Source organism: Mirounga leonina, unplaced genomic scaffold (assembly GCF_011800145.1).
Source record: "Mirounga leonina isolate KUSES-001 unplaced genomic scaffold, KU_Mleo_1.0 Mir_175, whole genome shotgun sequence".
In the NCBI taxonomy this organism is placed as follows: Eukaryota; Metazoa; Chordata; class Mammalia; order Carnivora; family Phocidae; genus Mirounga; species Mirounga leonina.
In genome coordinates this window covers 36,074,070-36,088,082 of record NW_023270453.1, presented here as the reverse complement: position 1 = coordinate 36,088,082, position 14,013 = coordinate 36,074,070, and the positions used below count along the sequence as shown (strand labels likewise).

Here is a 14,013-nt window from a genome sequence, read left to right as displayed (position 1 = left end):
GAATAATAGCTGTGTTAAGGTCTAGACGTGCATTCACAGCACCTAGATCCACTCCTGTTGTTTCCCCACATCCATTCTTATTTCAGAGAACAGATACAAAGGGAGAAAAAAAAAAAAAAAAACCTTCAGCTACCAAAGGCTTTACTGCTTATTTGTGGTTTTCTTGAGGACAAGGCCATAGCTGGTCCTCTCTGTGTCCCTCCCTAGGGTATGGCCCGGTCATCAGCACATAGTAGGATTTAATAAATATTTGTTGAACAGAACTGAATTTGGGTGACTTAATCTGTCTACAGATATTCTTTACGCATATTCAAACACAGGTTATTTCCACTGTGCTCCTTTCATTGTTTAATCATTGTGTGCCATTCTTTGTTCAATCTAATAAAAGGTGCAGCACACTGAATATACTTTGGCCAACAGCAAGATTAAAAAGAAAGATCCCTGAAATATGACTTGCAGGACGGTCTGGTCTCCCTCATTTAGCAGCAGGACCTGAAGCCAGAGAGAGAAAGCCACCTGACCTCAGCAGGGTCAGGCTAGGGGCTCTGTTCTCTGGCCCCTGGCCTCACTTCCACCCTGCGGCACCTTGCACCTCTTAGCACCACACAGTGGAGGGGAAGGTCAATTATGAATGGGGGACGGACATTAAGCCCTCAGGAGAAGCCAAATGAGCAAATGAAAAAATTGTAAGTGGAAACAGTTCAGATTTTATAACCTACGGCAAGTAACAAAACTGTTCTTCAAAAAACAGATATGGATTTTAAAAAATCAGTATTTCCTGGAGCTATTTAGAGGACAGCTTCCAACTTCCATTGTTTGGGAGGGATGAAGTTAGGATTATCTAGGTTATGGGTGTCTCCTCAGTATGTAAAAGCACCATCCGGGCAGTATGCACCTCTTCTCAGAGAGAGACTCTGCTGAGGGGCAAGGAAATAGTTGATACAATTAGCTGTGAATGCTCTAAAGACTCTGGGATGTGGCAGCTGACTGAGGTTTGCACTGTAGTTAAATTGCACTGCCAATTTTTTAAGTATCATTTTGAATCATAACCTGGATCTGAATCCTAACTCTGCAAATTCATCTTGATCACTTTTTTTTTAAGATTTTATTTATTTATTTGAGAGAGAGAGAATGAGAGAGAGCACATGAGAGGGGGGAGGGTCAGAGGGAGAAGCAGACTCCCTGCCGAGCAGGGAGCCCGACGCGGGACTCGATCCAGGGACTCTAGGACCTGAGCCGAAGGCAGTCGCTTAACCAACTGAGCCACCCAGGCGCCCTTGATCACTTTTCTAAATCTCTTTGTTCTTCTGTTTCCTCATCTGTAAAATGCAGAGGACAATAACAGAAGGAATCTCATAGGGCTGTTGGAAGGGCTGAATGAAATCATGAATGGTCAAGCATTCAGCAAAGCACCTGGCACAGAGTAAGCTCTCGGCCAATATTAAATATTGTTGCTATTTTACTCTCTTCATGTGGGCCATTCAAAATTCTAGTTTCTCAAAACTGTGCAGGGAACACACACACCCCAAAGTATCCTGTCAACTGTAGAAAAGAGGGAGCCTCCACATGGGTATTTACGGGAGGGTGAGCCAGGATTGGAACTCCATTCACACAGAAAACTGGCTGCAGTGTGACCATGACTAATGCTCAGCGAGCACTCACTGTGGGCCAGGCCTCTCCTGAAGCAAGCTACATGCATAATATTGAGCATGAAGTGGAGTATGGAGAGGCCAGAGGTGGGAAGATCAATCCAGAGTCAGATAAAATATAAGGAGAGCTTTAATCCGCACACACAGTCAATGGGAGCCAATAAACCTGGTAGATGCCAATTACCCAGGAGAAGGGCAGGCAGGGAGGCCAAGAAGGCAGAAAACCTCTCTAGAGCCAAGCAGTCAGACAGATGGCGGTGCATGTGTGTGCACAACTAGATGTCATGGCTGGAGATGAGTGAGCAAAACAGAGCTTTCCCTCCCAAAGGGATTGTTTTGAGAACGACCACTTGATGGTACTGAGATAATGAGGTACCATCTGATAAAAATGAATTACTGAGCATTTAGAAATAAACCCCACAGAGCAACTGACCTCAAAACATTTTTCTTTCTTTGCTTGGTGAAGCAGGCTAGCCATTCCAGGAAGCAGAACTGGAAAGATGTATGTTTCCAAATATTCCTTGGGGGAACCTAAATCAAGCCAAAAAAAAAATCCCACTGAAAATCCCAAATGGCCCAGATGAATCTGGGAGAAATGTTTGTTTCTGAACCAAAAAAAGATACTGTCCATGAAATAACATGACCTTAAATGTTGCATTTTACTCCAGACTGCTGAGTTAGGCTGTATTATTAAACAAACTTAAAATATCTTTGAGCCTTTGTGGGCTGGCGAGGATGTAGAGGGGTCCTGCACTGGGCCAGGGCCACAGGCACAGCAAGGAGGCCAGTGTGGCTGGAGGGAAAATAAGCAAGGGAAATATGGTAGTAATGAGGCCAGAGAGGAACAAGGTGGGGGTACAATGGATTGTACCACAGTAATGGTGGTGGTGGGTGCCAAGGCCCAAAGCACACTAGCAGAGAGAACAGAACAAAGCGGTAGGAGAGGTCTGGCACAGGAAAGGCCAGAGGAACTGGGCCCAGGGAGAAGATGGAGAAAGTCTATACCTCTGACTTCAACCCACAATGCAGGGCAGCGTGATACTTTCAATCACTTTTTACATTCTCCCCTTTGATTTTAATGTAGAATCAAGGTATGCTTGCTGTTATTTATTATTTTTATTATATTTCAACCTTAAAGACAAACCAGTGGGATAAAGGTACTTCTCTTAAAAATAAAAATTAAGGGGTGCCTGACTAACTCAGGGTTGTTAGTTTAAGCACCATGTTGGGCATGGAGGCTACTTAAAAATGTTTAAAAAGAGGGCGCCTGGGTGGCTCAGTTGGTTAAGCGACTGCCTTTGGCTCAGGTCATGATCCTGGAGTCCTGGGATCGAGTCCCACATCAGGCTCCCTGCTTGGCGGGGAGTCTTCTTCTCCCTCTCACCCTCCCCTCCTCATGCTCTCTCTCATTCTCTCACTCTCTCAAATAAATAAATAAAATCTTTTTAAAAAAATGTTTAAAAAGATAAAATTCTGATATATATTTAAAAAATAAAAAATAGGGGCGCCTGGGTGGCTCAGTCGTTAAGCGTCTGCCTTCGGCTCGGGTCATGATCCCAGTGTCCTGGGATCAAGCCCCGCATCAGGCTCCCTGCTCGGCGGGAAGCCTGCTTCTCCCTCTCTCACTCCCCCTGCTTGTGTTCCCGCTCTGGCTCTCTCTTTCTGTCAAATAAATAAAATCTTTAAAAATATAAAATTAAAAATTAAAAAATTAAAATTAAAATAAGAACATATTCTTCCGTATTTTTGTGGTCTCCCTGAGGTCTGTCCATCCCATCCCCATCCTCTGGTTTTGCAATGTTACAAGCCCCAAATTATAAAAGACAAAAATCTCACTTCCTTACTTACATGTTTTTGGATCGACTGTTTCCAACTTAACTTGAGGACAGGGTACATGCGAGTCCATGGTCAAATGAGGAACTGAATAAAGGTGCTCTGTATTGAAGCCATGGAGAACCGTTTCCTCTAATGGTGAAACCTGATGGGGGGTTTGGGGAGGAAATCAATTCATATAAATAGCTTAAATAACTATATTTTCCTGTATAACCTAACAAAGGATAAAATTCTGTATTAACTTCAGGTTCAAGGGGCATAACGAGTACAAATCTTTGTCCCTCTTCCTTTCTGAGACACCTATAAATGACAATCAAGGAATAAAACCCTAATAGAGAAAAGAACAGGAGGACCATTAGTGGATGAAAGATTTGACATTTCCAAAAGAAACAGGGATGAAGCAAATGGTCAAATAAGAGAGGTAATGGCAGCCCAGGATCCACAGGAAGAAACTGTCCCAGGGGATGGGAGTCCCTATTCCCATCAAAACTCCAAAAGGCTTTGATTCTTAGGGGTTCAAGTCCTCAGAGGATGGGAATGAGAAAGGGAATGATAAACAGGCGGGATTAAGTGAAAGTCTGACTGGGGCTCCACTGGCCTGCTGTCTACATTGCCCCTTCTCCTGCTTCCGCCCCTTTCAATATACATAAAGCTCCATTCCCACCAGCATTTTATATCCAGGTCTCCCTCCTTCCCAATGATTCCAGTGATTTCCAATGACTCCAAGGATTGGCCAAGCTGGTAGTCAAAAGGGAAAAAAAAAAGCTCACCATTGATTTGGAGGCTCTCTGCCTGCAACCCTGAAGCAAAAGTCTTCCAGTAGACAAGCACTCCCCACAAGCTCCTAGTCAATGTTTCTACTCATAGAAGAGACTCATCCAGAAAACAAACCCACACGTACAATAGAAGAAAATCATACCAGCTACGTAGAAAAATCCACTCAGATGCCCATTTTAAATTTTGAATAAATAACAAAATTCTCTACACAGATAAAGAACATCAACAGCATAAAAGACAGAGATCAGGATCTACAAAGAACAACTGACTGGAAGAAGCACCAACAATTCAGGGAAGGCAACTGTAATTGGTATCTGTGGAGAAATTTGAGAAAGCATTAAATCCACAGAGCAAGAACAGGACGCTATTAAAAAAAGAACAATCATAGGCCAAGAAATTTCTTAGACACAGAATCTCTACTAGTGGCAGTTGCAATAAGCTACTGCCAAGTATAGAGACTTAGGTTTGGGTCCTATCCCTGTGACCCTGCTCAATAACCCCACTCTCTCAGAGCCCTGCTCTTTTATTTTAAACTCCATTAAGCCCCTATTTTACTCCAAGCATACTGCCTGAGGGCCCCCCTTCCTGGCTGCCTTGTCCTTGGCCCTCTTAGTACAGTCTTTTTTATCTTACCCACACTGGCATGCATACAGAAGCATGCTCTATCCCCAACTGTCCCCAACATGGACATGTGTTGACTCCTTTGTAAAGACCTTTCTCATCCAGGATCTCATTTGAGCCCCACAGAGGTCCTGTGAGTTAGTCAAGGATTATCTGTTCCATTTAACAGAAGTGGAAACTAAGGCTCAGAGAGGTTATATGATGCCCTTTAAGTCGCACCATTAGTAGTAGAGCTAGGGCTGGCCCCAATTTCTGGTTCTAATTCCAGTGCCTTCCCTTTCCCACCTCCCAAACTCATGACGTCAGCACCATTCTCATATAAGAGCCTTTCATTTAAGTTGGGGTCTGGGCGATACTCACAGTAATCATAGCTTCTTGTTTGACTTTATATCCCTCTGGAAAGGGAGGCAGCTCAGCTTCATACTCTAAAGGGAGCAGGAAAAAAATCCTCAATTCCACACTTCATTGCAGTTTGTGATGCGATTTCCTTTCCTCTGAATAAAACATCCTTAAATTTTATTTTGGTTGATGGTTTATAGAAGTAAAAACAACTGGCTACTATAGGTTAATAACTCCTGTGAACCACCTTACTTAAAATGGATAAGAGATGATTGTTCTCTTGTATGACAGACTCAAGGCTTTATGTAAGAGTTTGAGACTCTTTGGCTGAGAAGGTACAGCTTTAGATTTTGCCTCCATTATGATAACTAAGGGGAGATACCAGTAGCTACAGAGAGGAGGGGAGAAAAGAAAGAAGAGGAGCACATGATGGGAGGGCAGAATAAAAGTGACAGAGAGATGAGCTGTCTCTTGAAGTCATGAGGATGAGCATGAAGGTAGGATGGCCTGATTGGGGTTTGCATCTGGAAGAGCAACCCCATAAAGACCTTGCTACTCAAAGTATGCCCAAGAACCAGCAGCACTGGCATCTCTGGGGAGTTAGAAATGCAAAACCTCAAACCCACCCAGACCTGCTGAATTTGAACCTGCATTTTAACGAGATCCCAGGTGACTTGTAGGCACAAGTGGGAGTAGTTCTGCTGTCAACTCCGGGAGCTTGCTACCCTGGCTGCACGCAAAAATCACTGTGGAGCTTTTTGAAAATACCAAAGCCTGGCCCAACTCCAGAAATTCTGATTCAATGGGTCTAGGGTGGAGGCCTGGGAATCAGTATTTTTAAAGCTTTCCAGCTGATTCTAATGTGCAGTGAGTTGGAGAATGATTGCCAGGTTTCAAGGCTGTTCACAGTCAACCTGTTGGAGAGCCTAACGCAAAGAACAGTCCATACAAGTTCTGCAGGGTAACAAGAACTATTGCTCAGAGAGGGACAGAAATGCTCATTGGCTATCTTAGTTACATCCCTAAAAGAGAGTGGTAAAAATATTTCTGGAAAAGCCAATGTTTTAAAGGCAAATGCATAACTACTTTGCAGCAATGAGGAAAAACAGTTTTGGGGCAAGATGGTATGGATGGAATGAATAAAATTGTATTGGACCTATGTTTTGTTCTACTACCTGGTTCCCTGTCAGTGAAACATCTCTTGGCTTTTTTTTTTTAACCCCTAGTTATCATGCTGGGGACCAGTATGTCAGGCTGTAGGTTGCAAGCAGTCTTGATTCCCAGTACCAGCTATATTCGTTTTTAATGCTATGTAACAAATTACCACGAACTTAGCAACATAAAACAATACAAATTTATTATTTCACAGTTCCTGTAGGTCAGGAGTCCGGGTATGGGATCAGGCTCAAATCAAGGTGTTGGCCATTCATGGCTGTGATCTCATCTGAGGGTTGGGTCCTCTTCTAAGATCATTGGTTGTTGGCAGGATTTAGTTTCTTGTGGCTGTAAGTCTGAAATCCCCATTTTCTTTTTGTTGGTGGGATTCTCAGCTCCTAGAGGCCACCCTCAGGTCCTGTCAAGGACAGTTCACACATTGTTATTTGCTACTTCAAGGCGAACAGGAGTCTCTTCTGCTTTAATGACGTTGACTTAAGGGCTCACCTGATTAGGTCAGGGCCACCTACTGTGATCTTCCTAAGTTCAAAGTCAACTGATGACAAACTTCAGTTACATCTGGAAGATCCCTTGGTGGCAACGCCTAGATTTGTGTTTGACTGAATAACTAGGAGGTGTGTGCAGTGGGGAGTGGGAATCCTTGGAGCCAACTTAGAATTCCGCCCACTATAACAGCTTGAGCGCTACCACTTTGCTTTCCTCCCAAGCAAGCATGTAAATTCACTCTTCTTCCCCAAACACTTTGAGAAACACCAACAGGGTGTGAAAACTGTTTATTCAGATTCAGGATATATACATTTAGAGCTTTGTCCGATTACAAAAGCAACACATGCTATTATGAGGAAATTCCAAATAATACCGACTTGTCTTATGTAAAGAGTGTAAGTCACATCCAATCCCATTATACCCCACAACCACTGTATTTTCAACATATTTACTAACACGTGTATATAATACACAAATACATTTATTTACTTTAGATCTTCCAGACCATGTCAAATCATCTAACTATAGAACCTCATAGCACAGTCCTTTTTCTTCACAATTCTTATCAGTTTTATCCTTATTTGAAATTTGTAAAAATTAATGACTGTGTGTTTTGCGAGGGAAATTGTCTGGGTCTGTTTATGCTCACCATCATATTCCCAAAGAATACTTGCTGAATGGATGAACAAAATGAAGAACACTTTGACAAGTTACTTTTGATCCTTTATCTATTCATTTGTTCACACTTAGTGAGAGCGTACTATGTGCCAAGAACCATTTTAGGTGTTGAGTCTTGGACATCTTTCAAGGTTGCTACATATATGATATGCCACAATTATTTAACCAGTGTACTTGGTGTCTAGGTTGTTTCCAATTTTTCATTATTACAAACAATGCTGCTAGGAGCATCACTATATACACATCATCAATTGGAAAGGAGGTATTTTTATAGAATTAATTCTTAGATGTGGAATTGTTCTGTTAAAGGAAAAAATAGTTTAAAATTTCAGCCAAATTGCCAAATATTCCTTTAAAAAGTTTACAACGATTTATACTCCTAATAGTAAGACTGTCTGTTTCTCCAGGGTATTACCAATCTTATCTATATTTAAAATGATATGTTGCTTTTATTTGCATTTCTTTGTTATTTATATTTTTTCTACTTAGATTTTTTCCAAGTGGATCTCTTAAGAGTCCACTTAAATTTGATGGAAAAGATACAAACTTTTTCATCATATGACCGCAAAAGATATACAGTTGAAATGATTATGCAGAAGTACAGGAAAATAATATTATCTTCAGGGCAATATGATGTGTTTGTGATTTCAAGCCTCTATAATGTTTGAGTATCTGGCATATTTGAGAACTTGTCGCTTTTGCCTTGTGATTTCAATTTAAAATATGTAATTGATTACAGACCGATGCTTTTCACATTGAAAACCATATGAGCTTGTATGAATTTGATTAAGTTTGTAGAGTATTGAACTCATTAAAATAACTTGATTTACCATAGTTTGACTCATTCAATTTTTTTTTTTAAGATTATTTATTTATTTGACAGAGAGACAGCGAGAGAGGGAACACAAGCAGGGGGAGTGGGAGAGAGAGAAGCAGGCTTCCCGCTGAGCAGGGAGCCCGATGTGATGCGGGGCTCGATCCCAGGACCCTGGGATCATGACCTGAGCAGAAGGCAGAGGCCCAACGACTGAGCCGCCCAGAAGCTTTAACAACTGAGCCGCTCAGGCGCCCCTGATTCATTCAATTTCTGAGAGCTGCTTCAGTGCTTAGGAAATTTGCTTGTGTGTTTAGCATTAGAAATGCTTAAGAAAACCAGGTATACTAAATTTATAAATGTTTACAATTTTTTAGTTATCGAAGCTTGTAAACTGGGTTAATTGATTAGGGGAATTTAGTGTTATATGCACATTCAGTGAATACTAAGAACAAGTGAAAGTGGTTACTCATTTTATACAACAAAGGCAATATTCTGCAAGAGGCAGAGCAGAAAGAGCTTATAACCCCACTGGCAGAGTAGAGCCTTTCTGCCAAAATTGGAACCTGTCCCCTCTATGTTCCTAAGGATATGAGATAATGAAATGTCCTTTTTGCTCAGGCCACTATTAGACTGTCTCTGATTTGCTGCTGAACATGTTCCTAACTGAAACAGCAATTAAAATACAATGTTTAGGGCACCTGGGTGGCTCAGTGGGTTAAGTGTCTGCCTTCGGCTCTGGTCATGATCCTAGCATCCTGGGATCGAGTCCCGCATGGGGTTCCCTGCTCATCAGGGAACCTGCTTCTCTCCCTGCCCCTCCCCCCCCGGCTTGTTCTTTTTCTCTCTCTCAAAAATAAATAAATAAAAATACTTAAAAAAAAATACAATGTTTACCAACAGGGGCCTATTGGAAAGGGATGGATCAGGAAGGTGAAGAGGCGGGAGTGAATCTAACGAACACCTAGCCAGCATACACTACAGCGAGGGGTTGTACTAGGTGCTGGACGGATAGATGCCTAGTGCAGAGGAGCTTATGTTCTGGTGAGGGGATGAACAGTAATCCGGTGCCTCTGAGATGTGGACATGCTGCTGGAGAGGGCTATGCCCAATGGTCTCTCAGTGCAGTGAGGAGACAGGGCTTCAAAATCAGTGCGAGGAACGAAAGAAGCCTTTCTAGAAGGGGGGGCCACTTAGGCTATGTCTTGAAAGACAAAGATGAGAAGGCAGAGATGTCCCAGTAAGAGGCAAAGCCTGGGCAAGGCATGGAGGAGTAGAACAGTATGGCGCATTGGAGGAATTAGTTCTTGTGGCTAAAAGGACACAGTACAGGACAGTAGCACTGTTCTTTGTACCTCACCTGGAGAGCTTATTTAAAATGCAGAGTTTAAGGCCTCACTCCCAAGAGGTCCAACTCATCAGGTCCAGGACAGAGCACAGGAATCTGCATTTTAACAAGCAATCCAGATTTTGATGCGGGTGCCCCCGGGCTACACTTTGAAGCATGCTGTATGTTGTGTAAGGGCTTGGATTTGAGTGACACACACATCTGAGTTCAAGCCTGGTTCTGTCACTTACTTCGGGAAAGTTTCCTTAACTCTCTCTGCCTCAATTTCCTCCATTTTGCCTGTACAACAGGGAAAACCCTCACTGCGATGCTATGAGGTTTAAATGAGAGGAAAAGCATCTAGCACAGTGTCTGGCACATAGAGCAGTTCAATACATGTTGCCATTAGAATGATTTGAGCAAATGGTAGGTGCTGAACCTAAAAAAAAAAAAAAAAGACAGGAACCAGATCATTAAGGGGTTTAGGTCTTAAGCTAAAGAGTTTGTTTACCATGAAAGCTATGAAAATCATTGTAGGTCAAGGCACGATGTGATCAGATTTGAATTTTAGAGAGGGTCCTGTGGAAGAGGGTCTGACAGGGGCCTTCTGCATTTAAAAAGCTACAGCACAATCCAAACAGGATGTGGTAAGGGCCTGACCTAAAGCAGGAGCCATGACAACTAGGGGCTGAGGAGTTGGGGCTTATAAATGTTAAGCAGGTATAATCCGTAGGGATTGGAGAAATGTATGTGGGGATCATGAAAAGTGAACGGGAGGGGCGCCTGGGTGGCTCAGTTGGTTAAGCGACTGCCTTCGGCTCAGGTCATGATCCTGGAGTCCCGGGATTGAGTCCCGCATCGGGCTCCCTGCTCAACGGGGAGTCTGCCTCTCCCTCTGACTCTCCCCCTCTCATGCTCTATCACTATCTCTCTCAATAAATAAATAAAAATCTTAAAAAAAAAAAAAAGAAAAGTGAACAGGAAACATGTTAGGATGAATCTCTGATTTCTGGACTGGGTAGCTGAGTGAATGATGGGGACACTCATCGAGATGGAAAGTTGTTGGGTGTCTAGAATAGTGCCTGGAGTCATTCCTAGCCCAGCACTCATAACAGTTCCCAGCATGGGTAGATATGTTGACAGAAGAGATGAGAATAATTTCACTGGAACAATGAGGTAAGTAGGAGCTAGTCTGCACTGGGTTGATAAAAGGAATGACAGTGGTGTGAACAAGGGCAGTGTGTTCTTTCCAGAAGCCTGGCTGAGAGAAGAAAAGGGAGAGACAAGAGCTAGAAGATAATACGTGCTAAGGGAGAGGTTTTTCTCAAGATGTCAGACCAAAGGATGTTTGGAAGGAAAAGTCAGTAAAGAAGTTAGATGTAGGAGAGGGGGTGACAGAGCAGGATCCTGGGATGGCAAAAGGGTGGTACCAAAGCACAGATGTAGGCTGAGCTGTTGGTAGCAGGGTATGTGTACAGATGCAAATATGTTTATTGGTATAAGGAAGCTGAAAGATCCCCTCCCCACTTCTTCTCAATGAATGCCCCCTACATTTACTAAGTGGTATCACCCAACATTTGAGGGGGGAGTAGAAACTTGGGGCTAGTAGACGGGGGCAATGGAAGAAGGCACTGAGGGATGTTGACTGATAGGCACTGTGAGAGCCCCCGGTGTCATTTTTCTCTAGCTGTACTCAACTGCTGTGCTAGGGTTACAAGCATTGATTCAGAGCTGGTCCCTGTTGGTATCTGGCAGGTGGGATGGAGGAACCTGATTTTACAACAGCTCTAAGGGTTGAGGTTGGAGACTATTTGGAGTAATGAACCAATGGCAATAATGAGGATGTTGATGAGAGTAATAACAGCAATATCAAAATAGAAGATGTAAGCTCCCAGTACTTTGACTCAGTTTTGGTTAAAACCATAGTTAAAAATCATGTCAAAAGCAATAATAAAATTTATTTATTTATTTATTTATTTGACAGAGAGAGACACAGCAAGAGAGGCAAGAGAGGGAATACAAGCAGGGGGAATGGGAGAGGGAGAAGCAGGCTTCCCGAGGAGCAGGGAACCCGATATGGGACTCGATCCCAGGACTCTGGGATCATGACCTGAGCTGAAGGCAGACGCTTAACGACTGAGCCACCCAGGCGCCCTTGCAATAATAAAATTTAATAAGAAGCCTTGGCAGGAAAGAATTTTATTGATACTGATACAAGTACCTTTGAGGATACAAAGCTCAGAGGTAGTCATCACTGGAAAGTTGAGAGAGAAAATTAAAGAACAATTACAAGTAAGTCGTCAAGTCACACACACACACACACACAGCATCAGCCAGGTAGGACAGTTTTAAGTCACATATCTACCTATTCCGTATTTCTTCTTCCTGAAATTGAGTTTCTCACAGGTCTATTTGCTGTGATAAGTTGCTTTTTAAATGGAGATATACTAAAAGAATGTAACAATTAACCTCAAACATAGGATTACCCCAAAGCCTGTTTTTCATGTTTGTTGTGAGGCACTAAATTTACTCACTCTATGTTTGTATAGAAAACTGCATGTTAGAATGGTTAAGAAATTCATCTGGGTTATAATAATCATGATCCGAGTCAGCACCTGAGTATATAATTCACCATCTTTGACCTCATTAACTTTGTGATGTAACTCTGTCACTTTGTGAGTAGCATCAATTCACTTGCTTTTTAGAGAGCACCACACTTCCTTGTCTTTGCTTTCTCCCGTCATGGCTATGTGACCAAAATAATCTCATGACTTTAAAACACAATGCAAACCATGTTTTGTTGTTAACAACAATGAACATTTATTGAGCTCTTTCTAAATGCCTGACAGTATGCTAATCACCTTCACATATATTATTTTACCTGGTCCTCACATCAGCCCTGTGAGGTAGGTAAGCAGTTTCCCTTACACAACACACCAGTAACAAACTCTATTACAAAGAGCTGTTTGGCTTGGAGAAGTCAAAATGTCTTTCACTTTTTTGGGGGAAAAGACATCCACAACTACCTTCAAATATGAGTGGATTCTTTATGGTAGAGTGATCAGCTTGGGTCACGGCACCAAGGGGTAAGGAACCAAGGGTAGAAATTACAAGGAGAATGTTCAAGATGAAACAGATTTTTCTAAATATAATGTGATGCTGGAAAAAGAATTCAAGCACTGGATCGGAGGTGAAACAGACAGCCGCCGAGGGTTATCTATGAACCTCCTCTGTATTTTCCACTTCTTTCAGATATTGGTGCATTCACTCTTTTTTCCCATTCAACAAACATTTACTGGCTTGTCCAATATGGTAGCCACTGGCTATTTAAATTTGGCTAAACTTAAATAACATAAAAAATTTGAGTCCCAAATGCACTAACCACATTTTAAGTGCTCAAAACTATATGTGGCTAGTAGCTACCACATGTTTTTTTGAGATCTGACATTTAATTAGTTTCAGGAGTACAACATCATCAATCAATAGGGCTACCATATTCGACAGTTCTGGGAAATGCTATTTCAGACGGCTGACATAGTGACAGTAACCACAAGAATGAAAAATCTTGAGTTCTTGACATTGAGGAACTTATAACCTAGGGGAGAAAAAAATCCACCCAATATTATTTTTTACGAGCTAACACTTACTGAACTCTTGCTGGAAATCGGGCAGTTTGCTAAGCACTTTCTGTGACTATTCAGCTGCAATGCTCCTAACACCATAAAATAGATGTCATTATGCTCACTTTACACTTTAAATTTAAAGGTCAATAACTTGCCCAATATATGTGAAGAGTACTGTAAGGCCTCATGACCAAGAGTATGTGTAGGGCCACGAAAGAAGTTGAGCTAAACTCCATTTGGGGATTTTAAGGAAGATCAGAAGTGGAGAAGGATTAAAACCCAAATCTGTATCGACCATGTTTACTCAACACGTGGGCTATAGACTTAACTACATCGGAATTACTTAGGATGCACGTTAAGAGTGTAGATTCCCTGCACCTGATTATGGGATCTGTGGGCAGGAACCAAGCTCCTCATCTCTGCTCCCGCGATTCTTTACTGTTCATTAAGTGAGGTTTGAGAGCCGCTGTCCCCCTTTGTTCCGCTTTCTCCTGGGTCTCCTGGTGGGAGACCCCGCTGCGTAATCTCGGACAAAAGTCTCGGAGCCTCAGTTTCCCCGTCCGTGAAATGGAGATCCCCGCGGGCCTGCGGCGCGGCTACCAAGGAGGCCACGTACGTCAGGCGCCTGGCACACAGTAGGCGCCCAGAAAACGCGGCCCCCCGCCTGGCGAGTCCCGCCCCTCTCTGCCG

At 42.6% G+C, this 14,013-nt stretch overlaps 1 protein-coding gene across 1 annotated transcript in view; it reads right to left on the bottom strand.

Annotated features, from left to right (window-relative positions):
- Positions 1-14,013, bottom strand: part of IQCK (IQ motif containing K) — a 128,771-nt gene that overhangs the window by 114,445 nt on the left and 313 nt on the right. Inside the window, exons 2-4 of the mRNA XM_035022388.1 lie at positions 5,241-5,305; positions 3,498-3,627; positions 2,083-2,180 (exon numbers count right to left, since the gene is read on the bottom strand). Of these exons, the coding sequence (XP_034878279.1) occupies positions 2,083-2,180; positions 3,498-3,627; positions 5,241-5,305 (293 nt within the window). The remainder of the gene's footprint in view (positions 1-2,082; positions 2,181-3,497; positions 3,628-5,240; positions 5,306-14,013) is intronic.